This window comes from Mauremys mutica, chromosome 1, assembly GCF_020497125.1.
Source record: "Mauremys mutica isolate MM-2020 ecotype Southern chromosome 1, ASM2049712v1, whole genome shotgun sequence".
NCBI lineage: Eukaryota > Metazoa > Chordata > Testudines > Geoemydidae > Mauremys > Mauremys mutica.
Window position 1 is genome coordinate 151840856 of NC_059072.1, and position 14390 is coordinate 151855245.

At 48.4% G+C, this 14390-nt stretch overlaps 1 protein-coding gene across 1 annotated transcript; it reads right to left on the reverse strand.

Annotated features, from left to right (window-relative positions):
* Positions 1–688: 688 nt before the first annotated feature.
* LAG3 (lymphocyte activating 3) lies at positions 689–14290 on the reverse strand. The gene is made up of 10 exons (XM_044998826.1): positions 14174–14290; positions 11239–11392; positions 10714–11006; positions 10282–10441; positions 9844–10070; positions 9259–9516; positions 8711–9004; positions 7998–8288; positions 7627–7745; positions 689–2337 (listed from the first exon to the last, which is right to left on the reverse strand). Exons 3-10 carry the CDS (start codon positions 10766–10768, stop codon positions 2227–2229), a joined length of 1515 nt encoding a protein of 504 aa, XP_044854761.1. The 5' UTR covers positions 10769–11006; positions 11239–11392; positions 14174–14290; the 3' UTR covers positions 689–2226.
* Between the last annotated feature and the right edge of the window lie 100 nt (positions 14291–14390).

The window sequence follows — 14390 nt, forward strand, 5'->3', positions numbered from 1 at the left end:
GTCTGTCTCTCTCTCACACACTCTTTCACACTCACCTCCCCACAGATAATTGTATTATTATTGTTACTTCTTGGTACAGTGGTCCCCAATGCGGTGCCCGTGGGCGTCATGGGGCCGGCCGGGGCATCTGTCTGCACCCATGTACTGTCCAATGGACAAGCATCCGCCGAAAAGTGGCAACGTCAAGAGGCGGTGCCACTGAAATGCCGCTGCTTTTTGGCTGCTTTTTGGGGGCGACGCCTCTTGATGTTGCCACTTCTCGGTGGCATTTTGGCGGATGCTTGTCTGCTGGCCATGGTCCTCAGTGGCTCATCGTCCGGCGCCCACCAGATGAAAAAGGTTGGGAACTACTGTCTTGGTACTTCCTGCAATGCACATATATTTTCTGTAATTTTATTCTTTCAAAGTGTGTTATTTTAGTGTTTTGACTGGTCTATGCATTTCATAATTTTTATTTCTCTCAAATTTAATTCTTTAAGCGTGAGTGGTGAGTTCTCAAATGCCTAACCTATCCCTGGCTGGAGTAATTATCCCTATGGTACTTTTTTTTAAAGTTATTATATTTAGGTTTTTTGTTTCTATTGATGACACATATGCATACATTACCTTGGTGCACATAAAATTTATTCCGCACATGGATGGAAAAAAATTAGAGGGAACATTGGTGCTGGACCCCACTAGTTTGGCAATGAATCACTGATAACTACTCTGAGTATGTTCTTTCAACCAGTTGTACACCCACATTATAGTAATTCCATCTAGACCCCCTTTCCCTAGTTTGCTTATGAGAATGTCATTGGGGACTGTGTCAAAAGCCTTACTTTTGTGTAACAACCAAGGGAGAGGACAAGGGAGGTATGCAAAGCATCTGGCATGACAGAGAGAATGGGGGACAATGGTAAGGGGTAAGAGGGACAGAAGAGACACAGATGCCCTGGCATGGGAGAAAATAGAGGACCCTAGTAATGAGGAGGGGGCAAACAACACCCCTGGCATGAAGCAGGGGGATGATGTTATAGCGAGTTCCTGAAATAGAGGGGGGATGGGACAGTGGCACACAAGGAACAGGGGGTAGGGAATGGGGGATGCAAAGAGCCCTTAGTGTATGCAATGCATTCAGCCTACATAGGCTACAAAATTTGCAAGCCTGCAGTAATAATAATTAATGCTGCTACCTCTGGGGTAGGACACAGCAGCTGTTTAACAGTCACACAGCAGCCCTGCACAATAATTTGTGACAGGAAGCAAAGGGGAGTTCTGTATACAGCGAGACCACAGCGGGCTTTAGGGTAGTGAAATGGATGCACGCGGCAGGGATCCTGGTGTGGGTCATTTGACAGGTTAATGCCACCAACTGGGGGGAAATGACAGGGATGTTTAATTGATCATGAGTGGGGACACACACACACACACACACCCCTGAGAGAAAGGGACGAATAGAGCGTGTAACTTTCCCTTCTCTGGTGCCATTTTGTTTTCCCTCCTGAAAGGCCAGAAATTAACGATCCACAGCAGGAAAACAAAAATAAAAGTGAAATCCACAGAAGGGGGGCAGATTTCAGGGAAGTTGCCTCACACAGACAACCAGATGCAAACAATGTGCTAGACAGGCCCATTTTACCCCAAATGCACACAGAGACCAAAGGGTTTCCAGTGTGTGTGGGGGGGGTTTATTGCAGGATATTTTCTTCTGAGTGCTAATAAACTATAACAAAAACTCAACTATGCAATATCTCTGGCTGCAGGATCCGCTGTGGCAGCGAATAAGTGCCGGAGCAGGATGCTTATGGGATACAGAGAGGGAAGTTGGGAGCAGGAAGTTAAATGCCCTGTGGGCAAAGGGGAGCCAGGTCTCTGCCAATCTCCCCATCTGTTAAAGGCCACTCACACCCCTCCAAGGAAGGAGAAAGGCCAAGAGAGGGAGACAGAGGGTGCGACAGAAACAAGTGGAAGTGAAGCAGGTTATGAACACTGGAGTCCATCTCCAAAAAGGAAGCTCAGAAACCTGTACAACCCCCCATCCCAACCTTCCTGCACCCAGATGACTCCTATCTCCTTTGTCATATGACTCCCACTCCCTCAGCAGTGGCATGGTCCCCAGGCTGTGTCCATGTGACCTGCATGCCCTCTGGACAAATCTGAATGGTTCCCCCAGCTGTGTAGCAGAGTCTTGTTTTCCCATTGAAGTGCTTGCCATTCCGATTGACCTTTGTGCCTTCTCTCCCATCAGCACTCTGTCTGCAGGCTCTTCCCCTCCTGGCCTTCATCCTTTCCTGCATTCCCTGGTGTGGATGTGGTAACCACCCGCTCCAGTGCCGGGAAGGCTGGGGAGAATATCTGAAAGGGGAAAAAAAAAAAAGAAGAGATGATTGGGAAATGGACCTAGCATGGGCTCTATCCTGCCCCAGCATGATGCTTACATCTGGCCCCTGGGTCTGAATAGCCACTGTAGGTCTTACCCCTCAGGGGCCTACATGGTCACAGAGAGAACCCCAGGAGTCCTGATTTCTACTTCTTCCTGTTCTAACCCACTATACCCTTCTCTCTCACACCACCAGTAATAGGATTCAGGAAACCTGACTCCTAGTTTCCCTTGCGGTAACTACTATACCCTAGTCCTCTCTTAGAGCTGAGAGAAGAACCCAGGAGTCATGCTCCATGGTCATGTTTCCTTTCCTGTAGAGAATGCTGGCTTGATATTATGCTGTGTATAGTTGAGTTATGCCTTTAATGTGGCTCCTTTCATAGATTAAGGCCAGAAAGAGCCATGATGATGATCTAGTCTAACCTCCTGTGTAAACCCACCCAGAGAACCCACCCATGAATTTCTGCATCAAGCCCATAACTTCTGGTTGAGTTAGAGCATATCTTTCAGAAAGACATCCAGTCTTGACTGAAAGAAAGACTCCACCGTAACCCTTGGTAAAATTGTTCCAATGGTTAATTACACTTGCTGCTAAAAGGTTGCACCTTGTTTCTAATCTGTATTTATCTAGCTTCAACTCCTAAACATTGGAGCTTACTATGCCTTTTTCTGCTAGATTAAAGAGCTGTCTATTATCAGAAATCCCTTCCCTGTGCAGATACTTGTAGCCCACGTGTTCTCAAACTGGGGGTCGGGACCCCTCAGGGGGTCACAAGGTCATTACATGGGGGGTTGTGAGCTGTCAACCCCCCCCCTCAAGCCCCACTTGCCTCCAGCATTTATAATGGTGTTAAATATATTAAAAGGGTGTTTAATTTATATGGGGGGGGGGTTGCACTCAGAGGCTTGCGATGTGAAAGGGGTCACCACTAAAAAAGTTTGAGACCCACTGTTATAGCCAGTGATCAATTCACCTATTAACTTCTCTTGATGAAACTAAATAGACTGAGCTTCTTGAGTCTCATGGTGAGGCAGGCTTTCCAGACCTTGAATCATTCAAAATACACTTAGGAGCACTATCCTGTGGATACATAGCTCTAATAGTATTGAAAGATTCAGTGTCACCTCTACTGAAGTACACTCTGGGGTGTCACTCTTCAAGCGTACCATGGGTTCTCAGCTTGAGGTTTGTGACCTCCAGGTGGGTGATGAATAGGGGCTTGTCCTTTCTAGATTGCGAAATGGATAGCCCCGCTAGATGAGAGCGGTCCCCATTATAGAAAAAGAGGTCCTGGTATTAAAGAGTTTGAGAACCAGGCTACACTACATCTGGGATCAACACTCTGAGATCAGTCCACCAGTGGTCAATTTAGCGGGTCTAGTGAAGACCCACAAAATCGACAGATCACTCTCCAGTCAACCCCTATACTCTACCCACGATGAGAAGAATGAGATAAGTAGACAGAAGGGTTTCTCCTGTTGACCCCCTGCAGTAACTCGACCTAAGGTACATTGACTCCAGCTTAGTTATTCACGTAGCTGGAGTTGTGTAGCGTAGGTTGACTTACTGCAATATAGTGTAGACATAGCCCCAGTAAAGTATACAAAAAGCAGGAAGCCTATGAGAGAATAATTGGGTCCCACGGACAACTGGGGAAGCAATTAGAGGAGGAAATTGCAGTGTAAGTAGTTTTCCCAGAAGAAATGTGATTTCCATGCATGAATCTTTGCCACTGAGGATGTTGGGGGGATACCTAACAAAGACCTGCTCTTTAGTGGTGACAAAGCTGAGGCACTGCGAGAGGCTGAAGTCTGAAAAAAGGAAATCCTAGAACTGATAAATTAAAAAGAGTGACAAGTCACTAACAAGAAATGCAGCCTCATTAAAATCAGCAATTGTACATTGACCCTGATAATTACACATCAGTGAGTCTGACCTCAGCCCCAGAAAAACTGTAGCATGAAAGTTACCATGGAACAGGAAAATTGGTTGAAACAATAATTAGAGCACTATAAAACCCTTAGAAGAACCTGATCTGATAGCTACAAACTAGTGCGTGCAAAGAAAAATCATGCCACTCTAATCTATTAGAATTCTCTGAATGCATCAGCAATATTGTGAATAAAGAATGACCCAGTTGTCATGATTTTGGGGGAGATTTCAGAAGACTTTGACAAAGTCCCTTCTGAGATGCTGTTAAGGAATTAAGTAGCATGGCGTGAAAGGTTAAGTTTTGTCATGGATCAGAAACTGGCTAACAGAGAGAAAGTAGGAATAACTGATACAGTTTCATCATGGCCAAAGGTTAGTAGTTGTGTGCCACAAGGTTCTGTACTAGGACAGGTGTTTACCATGTTTATATGTATACATTTTTTTAAGTGCCTAAAAGACTTAGGAGTACACCTGGTCAGAAAATGGGGGCATCCCCCACAGAAAGTTTTGACTTCTTGATGGGAAGAAAAAAAAATCAAAACCTAAACAGTTTTGGACAAATACTAACACTTTCCATTTGGAAATGCTACCAGTGACTCATGAGATTTGTAGTTTGGATGCCTCATGCCCACATTCTCCTCTATGGGCCAGGCACCCTGATTAGTCTACATCTCCCCTCTTGTTGAGCCATTGTGATGCATCATGGGAGTTTACAGACATGGTGCATCATGGAAGATGGTAGTCTGGTTGCAGAACTTGGCCCATAGAGAAGAATGGGGGCATGAGGCACCCAAACAACAACTCCCATGAGGCACACTTTTGGCATTTCCAAATCCAAATTTTGGATTCTTGGTGACATGTCAAAAGTTTCTGAAAAAGTAATTTTTTCAAAAAATTAATGTAGTCAAAAACTGAGTTTTCAATGAACCCTACTTAGGAGCCTGGAAGTCACATTGTCAGAAGCAATTTGGCAATTTTTATTCACTTAAGGCCCATTGAAGTGCAATAAGCCTTAGTTTCCTAAGTACCTAAATCACTTTTGAAAATGTGACTTAAGCTCCTAGGTCCTTCAGTGATTTTAAAAATTTACCTAGTCTGGAAAAGGGGATGAGCAGTGAAGTAACAAAATATGCATATAGCACAACATTATTTAAGTTCAACAACACTGGAGAAGACTGAGATCTAGCACAGAGTTGTGGTGGATTCTCCATCACAGGCAATTTTTAAATCAAGATTGGATTTTTTTCTAAAAAGATCTGCTCTAGTCCAAAAAGGAATTAGGCTGGGGAGGTTCCATGGCCTATGTTATACATGAGGTCAGACTAGCTTATGACAATGATCCCTTCAGGCCTCGGAATCTATGAACCTGTGCATCAAAGCTAGATGAACAGACATCGCAATGGCAGATGAAACTCAGTGTAGACCAGAGGTCCCCGAAGTGTGAGGTACACCCCCTAGGGGTGTGTGGGGCATGGGCAATGGGTGAACCATAAGCTTGGGGACCTCTGGTCTACACTGAGTTTCATCTGCCATTGGGGAGGGGACCTTGGGCTGGAGCATGAGCAAGGCTCTTTGGGGAAGCACAGCCTTCCCCAGCATATTACACCTGCCGCCCATAGCGTGGAGGAAAGTCCGAGGCGGGGGGGCATGGCAGGGCATGGATCAGCCCCTAGGGGTGTGGGGAGGGAGCACCATCCAGCCCTTCTCTGCCCCCAGCTCTGCTCCAGTCCCACTCATGGCCCTGTACCTGGCCCAATCCCCAGCCTCAGCGCGGCTTGGCTCCCAGCCTCGGCCCCTGGCCATGGCCCCACTCCCTGCCTCAGGCCCACCCCCAGCTGTGGCCCAAGCCTTGACTCTGTCTGCATCCCCCCACCCCAAGTCACAGCCCCACTCCTGGCTCCAGCTCCTGGAGGCAGACAGGGGAAGGGGAAGGTGCGACCCTCAATAGTTTGGGGATTGCTGGTGTAGGCAAATGCAAGGAAATGCACATTGAAAGCAGTCATCTGAACTCCAACAAATTATTTGGTTTTAAATTAACCATAACCACTTAAGGAAAAAGACCTAGACATTGTGTAATTGGAAAAAAAAAATCTCTGCTCACAAGATAGCAGTAGTTAAAAAACCAACAAAATATTAGCATGCACAGGAATGGGATGGAGAATAATACTGGAGCTATTCCTATGTCACTAGGTAAATTAGTGAGATGACCTTATCTGGAACACTGTTAGTCTCTGGTCACACTCTCTGTAAAGAGAGATAGTATATCTGAAGCCCCTCTGTTTTGAGTAATGAAAATGATGTGAGGCCTTGAAAGATTTCCACATGAAAAGAGACCGAGTTTGTTTTGTTTAGAGACAAGAGAAATAAGAAGGGATATTCTAGAGGAAAACAAAATTCTAACTGAGTGAGAAAGTCAGTCAGGATGAATTTATCAAACACAGAACAAAGATGATCAATAAAATTGAAAGGCTGAAATTTCAAAATGGATAAAAGGGAACAGTTTTTATACATTGCAGAATGAGCCCAGGGAACTCATTGCCCCAGGATAATGTGGCGGCCAAGAGTTTAGCAAGATTCAAAAAGGTATTGGACATTTACATACACTGGAACAATTTACTAAGGGTTGTAGTGGATTCTCCATCACTGGCAATTTTTAAATCAAGATTGGATGTTTTTCTAAAAGATCTGCTTCAGGAATTATCTTTGGAAGTTCTATGGCCTGCGTTATACAAGAGGTCAGACTAGATCACCACAATGGTCCCTTCTGGCCTTGGACTCTATCAATCTATATGGGAATTGAGAACATCCACAATTACATTAGATCAGATTATGAAAAATAAAAGTACAACCACAATAGTTTGGAAGGGATATAAACCCTCATCCTTTAAGGCACAAGAGGACCTCAAACTGACAGACGTTAAGAGGAAACTATAAATTGTCCACTAGAGGGTATTTTTCCCCTTCCTCTAAGGTATCTGGCACTGTCAGAGACAAGACACTGGGCTAGCAGGACCACTGGGCTGATCCAGCCTGGCAATTCCTATATTCCCAGTACATACTGCATACGACCAGGGCACAGCTGGCAGGCTACCCAATGTAGCCTCTCTGTCCTGCACTCACAGCCCCAGCCAGAAGCAGGGTTGGCAGGCTTAGATGGGCTCAATCACAGCCCTTTCCCCCCTCGTTCTTCCCTCTCAGCTCTCCCATTCACTCTCCCTTTGTCATGCTACTCAGACACTTTTGACAGTTCTGCCGCCCAAGGAGGAATGAACAATGGCCTTGGAGAGAGAAGACAGATGGACAGAGACAGGGCATTGGACTGACTCACCCTACGGTTCTGCAGGACCAAAGCCAGGATGGAGGCCACAAGCAGGAGGAAGAGGACAAGGATAAGGCCAAAAGAGGTCTGCCCATCCAGAATGGGATGAGGACCAGAGAGCTGGGCACCTGTAAGGGGAAGTCACAGTTAGAAAGCAGGGTGAAAGGGGGGCAGTTGGAATGGGATTGCACTGAAGGGGCTGACATTGGAAAGGGAATAGTAGGATTGGTCTGGCAGGGTAGGGGTGGGGAGTCAGGGGGATTGGGACTAGTTCAGGGTATGGATGAGGTTTGGAAAATGTTGGCTGGTCAAGTGGAGCAGAAATCTTGGGGCACAGGGAGATGGAAGTGGGGCAGAGTGGGGCACAGGGGAGACTGTACCTGTAATATACAGCTCATATTCCACAGCTCCCAGCCTCCCTTCTGAGCCATGGACGCTGCACTCCCAGGTGCCGATATCCTCCTGTGACACATGGGTCAGTTCCAGGGTGGAACCCAGATAGTAGCGCTGGACTGCTGGGCTCCTGGGAGTAGCCTCAAATGAGCTCCCATTGCTGAGGCCTGAACTCAGTTGCCTCCACTGAAAGTGCTCGTGCCCCCTGGGGTGGGTGAGGCTGCAGATAAGCAGCAGATGAGAGCCTTCAGCGACTGGCCCTTTGATACTTGGGGTGACTGTGGGGGAGGGAAACAGAAATACCCTCAGCAAAGAAAGCAGAGCATCTTCCTGCCCCACCCCTTCATCACCTCCTTCCTCTGTCATGTTCCTCCTTTTTCACTCACACCTTCTCGGATTGACTCCCTGGCTCCTCCCCTCCCCCTCATTTTCCTACTTTAAGACAGATTTCTTAAAGAAAAATAATTGAACCGCCATGAGAAACCTCCCTATGGCACAGCATCCTGTGGATAGAGACACTCCATTCCTGTGCAGCTAAATGCCCAAGCTGAGACACAGGGTCTCTCCCCATGGGGAGGCTGGACAGGCCAAGAACAGCCCAAACTCACCACATTGATGTGCAAGGATATTTTCTCCAAGCCAGTGAAAGTCACTGGAGGGGAAGAGTGCCCTTGGCATCCTCTTGGCTTCCATTGCTCACCTGTCATCACTCCCAAAGTCACGTCCCTAGTGATGGTCGTGCCATGGATAGAGACAGCACAGCAGTATTGCCCTGCATCCTGTGGCCCCACTTCAGGGAGATGGAGGGTGAAGCTCCAGTTGCTCCCATTCCTGGAGATGTCCCATATTTTCAGATCCCCTCCTGCAAGATGACTCCAGCGGGCTGACACCCCTAGAATGCTGGAAGCACTGGGGTCTCGATTCAGGAGGCAGGGAAGGTTGGCAGCAGATCCTACCGCTGCATAGACTACAGGAGAGACTGGGCCAGCAAAACCTGGAGAAAACAAAGAGTGTAGGGCAACATTAGGTGGTATGAGGTCCACCGAACTGCAACAGAAGAGGAGGTTACCACCCCTTGTGGGGAGGGGATGCTGGGACAGAGAGGAGCCATGACTGGGAAAGCAGGGAGGGAAGCAAAGAGATCCAAGGAGGCTACTCATGATAGGGCAGGAGTTGGAGAGGAGGGGGCTATTGTGAGAGGCCAGAGGTTTCTGGGAGCTGAGAGGGTGAGTCGGAGGCCAGAGTTACCTAGAATTTGAAGGTTGAATGAGGCAGAAACTCTCTCGTCATCTGAGTATGTGAGTTCGCAGCGCCAGGACCCTGAATCGCTCACAGTTGGCCTGGAGATGGATAGAGCCCCATGGCGGGAACGGAACCTGCTGGAGATGGGGACCAGGCTACCATTATGGAACCAGCGCATCCCCACAAGCTTAGCTGGGTGACTGGAGTTACAGTTTAGCAAGAGAGGCTCCATTTCCACCAGGAGGCCTGGGGGATTGACAGTCACTGCGGAGAAGAAGGGAAGAGAGAAGTTAATGTCACAGGGGAGGCATCAACCATTCCCTCTTTGGAGCTCCCAGCCCCTCTCTGTGGGGCATTGAAAGGACAACCAACCTGTCCTTGATCTCCCCGTTTTCCTTGTGTTTATCACCTAGAGATTTCCCTCTCTGGAACTCTCAACCCATGGGATGAAGACAGGGGTGTTGCCTAATCTCAGAAGGCTGCGTCTCATTTTCTAACCTGCTGTTACAGTCCTGGGCTCCCCTCCGACCCCCAGGACTTTTGGTCCTAACTGACAGTACCCTGCTGTTCCAGGGATCCAGCTTCTCATACCTGTCACCATGCCCAACTCCAACTGGCAGCGCCGAGTCTCCTTGCCATATCTCACCAGCGCCTCGTAATGGCCTGCATCTTCACTCAGTAGTGGCTCAATCCAGAGGGAGAAGTCCCCTTGGCGGAAGCCGGTTTCCCTAACTGAGGCTCGGGGCATCATGGATCGGGCTCTTTTCAGGAGACCACTGTACTCGACCTCCAGCACCATGTGGGGCTCTTTGTGGGAGCTGGGGATATGAGCAGGGGAAATGAGTTAGTGCTGGGAGAGGGAGAGGATGGGGAAAAAGGAGCAGAGAAAGACAGGGGAGGAAAGGCAGTGAGAGGGAGAAAAAGCACATCAGGGGAGAGAGGATGGGAATCAAAGACTGTGGAGGAGGAGAAGAAAGAGGAAAGGAATCAAAAAGCACAGCATCCCCCCCCCCTCGCAGCCTGCATTACCTTTCCCCATGCCGCTCCCAGCGGACAGCTGTCTTCTCATACAGCTGCTTCCAGCTCCTCTGCAGCTCATGAGCACTCAGGTGACAGGGGAGCACAACCAGGTCTCCCACTTTGGCCCACACCCTCTGCTCCTTTGGTGCTCCAGGGGAAGTGCTGCTGGCTGCAACAAGACAGAGAACTGAGTGGGGGAGGGGAGGGTTAGGGTTAGAAATGGGGATGGAGAGATTTTTTTTACTGTCCTAAGAGGACCCTGCCAAGGAGAATGGAGGAGGGCTGGGGAATAATATGGGAATAAGGGAACACTGAAGGGTCAGGAAAGCAAGATCTGCCAAGGGTTCAGCTTTGAATTGCTAAAATCCTGTGGGCCAAGTAAACCTTAAATATCCCCAGTGCAACTGCCCTCCACCCCCCAAAATACTCAGCCCCCCTTACCATTGGTCACCAGCAGCACGAGGGCGAGACACAGTGGCATAAATGCCAATGTCATGGTGGCATCAAGGAGACGAAGGGGATGTGTCTCCACACTCACTTCACCGCCAGAATGGATCCAAAGCTTCAAGGGACAAGTGAGAATGAGGCATGGACTGGACAAAGAAGGGGGCTGGTGAGTGGGTCGGTCAGACTCTCTCGTTCACTCGCTCTGTCACTCGCTCTCTCTCATTCTGATCAAAGCCTTTCCCTAGATGCCCTTATAATGCGGGTGGGCAGCTAATTTCCTCACAGCACTGAGAAGATGCGTCACAGCCAAGAAACCAGCATCAGAATGAGGCACGTGCAGAAAGAAATGGAGACAGAGGAGGAAGGAGTCAGAGATCGTGTTCTAAGCATCTTTTAGTGGAAATTCTCTCTCTGGGTTTCTGTTGTTTTCTTCACAGTTTCGCTTCTACCCAGACAGCGGAAAATTTGTAGAAGACACTTCCCAGCAAGTGCCCTTCATGTTTTTCTTTCATCTCTTACCTTTTTTGGTTTGATCTTTACGCCTCACTGTTTCTGTCAATTGTTTTAGTCTTTTCAAAATGCCTTGCTCCTCTTTCCATTTTTTCTTTTACTTTCTCAAATATATGCTTTCTTTTTCTGTTTTTCCAATTCACAGGGGACACTAAATGAGGAGCTGAAACAGGAAGGACAGACAAATAACCCAAAAGGACTAAAACTAGTGATGGCATAGGTCCTGGAACTAGGAGTGCTTGGGTGGTTATCATATACAGCAGGGGTCGGCAACCTTTCAGAAGTGCTGTGCCGAGTCTTCATTTATTCACTGTAATTTAAGATTTTGCGTGCCAGTAATACATGTTAATGTTTTTAGAAGGTCCCTTTCTATAAGTCTATAATATATAACTAAACTATTGTTGTATGTAAAGTAAAAAGGGTTTTTAAAATGTTTAAGAAGCTTCATTTAAAATTAAATTAAAATGCAGAGCCCCCTGGACCGGTGGCCAGGACCCAGGCAGTGTGAGTGCCACTGAAAATCAGCTTGTGTGCCGCCTTCGGCACGTGTGCCATAGGTTTCCTACCCTTGATATACAGGGTTTACAGTTTGGTTCAATGGCTCTCAGCACCCCCCCCCCAAAATTGTTCCAGCTCCAGTGGGAGCTGGGGCCAGGAAATAAAGTGAGCTTCAGCCAGGACAAATGTGACTAGTAGATCCAAAACCCAGGACCACATTGGAAGGGAGATGGCCAGGAGGAGCTGAGGGAGGAGGCTGCAGAAAAGGTTACTGTGCTCTGAGGGCTGCATGGAAAGACATTGCATCCCTGAACAGGGAGGGAATGATCCCTCTCTATCCACTTCTGGGGAGACCCCACTTCAGGTCCTGTGATGTGGGGGCTTCTCCCAGCTCCCGTGTAGGTGCTGGGAAGTTCAGGGAGAACAGAACTGAACTTTGCATAGTGCAAGTCATAGATTCCCATCCCTGTCACACATGGGGCCCCCTTGTCACCTCAGAGAATCCCCTCTTCTGTGGCTCACACTTTCCAGCACCCACTGGTTTTGGCTCTATCTGACTTAATCATGCATTTGCCCTCCCTGGTGACTTCTGACTGTGCCCCCTTCTGCACACACATCCCCCACTAACTGGAGTAGGCGGGGCCTCTCCCTGGGGTGGGGGAGCACAGGGTGACTCAGGGGCACAATTTCACCTCTGCTGGAGGATCTCTTTCTCTCTGTGTTTTTTGTCAGCAGAGTGATCAAGAGGGAGGAATAGGGAAACACAGAGAAGCGGGTAACAGAGAGGAGAGGAGAGGAGAGGTTGGAGAATATATTACAGTTAAAGCAGAGGGTGTTTTTCCTCCTGTTCAGCAAAAACAGTCCCTGGTGTCCGGTCTAAGCAAAGGGTATAGACTTTCCATTCCACTGAGTCAGCATCAAAGGGATGGCATGAGTGCGTGGGCGAAGGAGAAAGAGCAAGAGAACGAAAGAAAGAGGGGCCTGCAGCATAGCGAGGAGACACGTGGGGCTTCCCTCTTAGCAGGGCTGGCCTGAGGGAAAATGGCACCCTGGGCAAATTTGTATTCTGGCGCGCGCACACACACACACACACCTTGGTCCCTGTGGGCACAATGCCCCCCCTTGCCCTGGCCACTGTGGGCTCCCTGCCACTTCCTGCACCCCCAACCCCTATACTGTGCCCCTAACCATTGCACCCACCATTCTGCACCCATGTGGGAAAACTGACCAGTATTCAATCACCCCCTTGAATACTGCTCCTCTGCACACCCCTCAGGGGCTGCAAGGGGGGGTGCAAAGTCAGGGTTCCCTGCATCCAGGTCACTTTCCCCACCCGTGCTGTGTAAGAGGAGGGCAGAAGAGCAGCAGGTCCTGATGTTTGCCTCACAGCGCAAGCCAGGTGGGGGAAGTGATCTGGATGCAGGGAGTACTTGGTGTTGCTCCTCTCTCGCTCCCCTCTCCCTCACACACACACAGCCCCATTGCAGGGATGGTGACCTTGAGCAGTATCTGTACATCATCACTGTCCCTCCTTCCTCTGCAGGGAGGGAGCAAAGAGAAAGCTGGGTGCCGCCCCACACAGGGCATGGTACTCCCTTGCCAGCTAGGAGCAGTTTCTGACTCTAGAGTGGCAGCACGCCTCTGTGCTGCCATGCAGCACCCCTTTAACCATGGTATCTCTGGGTGGTTGCCCAGATGGCCCACCCCGAAGACTGGTCCTGACTCTCAGGCCTCATCTGTCCCACCCCTCTCCCTGGCCCCACTCCAGAGCGGCATAGGACCCTGCTCTCCATCCTTCTGCTCTTCCCTAATCTCCTAACCTCACCCCCACAACCCTCATCATCTCCACTCAATCCTTAATATTGGCCCAGGTATTAACTCCACACAGCATTGGAAGGGTTGTCTTCAAATAAAAGAGCTCATCTCCTCATGTGATGGGTTTGGTCAGAGACCCCCTTGGGTCTGTCACCTGATGTGCTAAACCTACCTCTGAGCCCATTTTCCCTGTCAGCTTGGGACTCCAGAACCCTATCTTGTTGAGCCAGACAGGCAAGCCTACAGCAACACATCCCCAGGGTCTGAACCACATCCCCAAAACTGCAGGCTTTAACTGAAAGCCACTCAGCAGGTACTCCTGTCTCCAGCACCCAGACCCCAATGGGATCCAAACCCCAAATAAATCTGTTTTACTCTGTATAAAGCTTAGAGAAGGTAAACTCAAATTGTCCACTATCTACAATACCGATAGAGAGAGTTATGCACAGCTGTTTGATCCCCAGGTATTACTTACCCTGGGTTTACTAATAAACAAAAGTGATTTTATTAAAGTACAAAAAGTAGGATTTAAGTGATTTCAATTAATGATCGAACAAAGTTACCAAGCAAAAACAAAAAATACAAGTCTAAGCCTAATACATTTAAGAAACTGAATATAGGTAAATCTCACCCTCGGAGATGTTCCAATGAGCCGCTTCCATAGACTAGACTCCTTCCTAGTCTGAGCCCAATCCTTTCCCCTGGTATAGTCATTGTTCCAGCTCAGGTGGTAACTTGGGGATTTCTCATGACTGGCAGCCCTCTTTGTTCTGTTCCACCCCCTTTTATAGCTTTGGCACAAGGCAGGAATCCTTTGTCTCTCTCTGGGTTCCCGCTCTTCTGTCTAA

Coding starts and splice junctions, on each gene's coding strand:
- LAG3 (XM_044998826.1), bottom strand. CDS start 10,768: ATGACATTGGCATTTATGCCACTGTGTCTCGCCCTCGTGCTGCTGGTG. Junction 10,071..10,281: donor TGGGAGCGGCATGGGGAAAG/GTAATGCAGGCT, acceptor TCATATCCCCAG/CTCCCACAAAGAGCCCCACA. Junction 9,005..9,258: donor ATTCAACCTTCAAATTCTAG/GTAACTCTGGCC, acceptor TGTTTTCTCCAG/GTTTTGCTGGCCCAGTCTCT.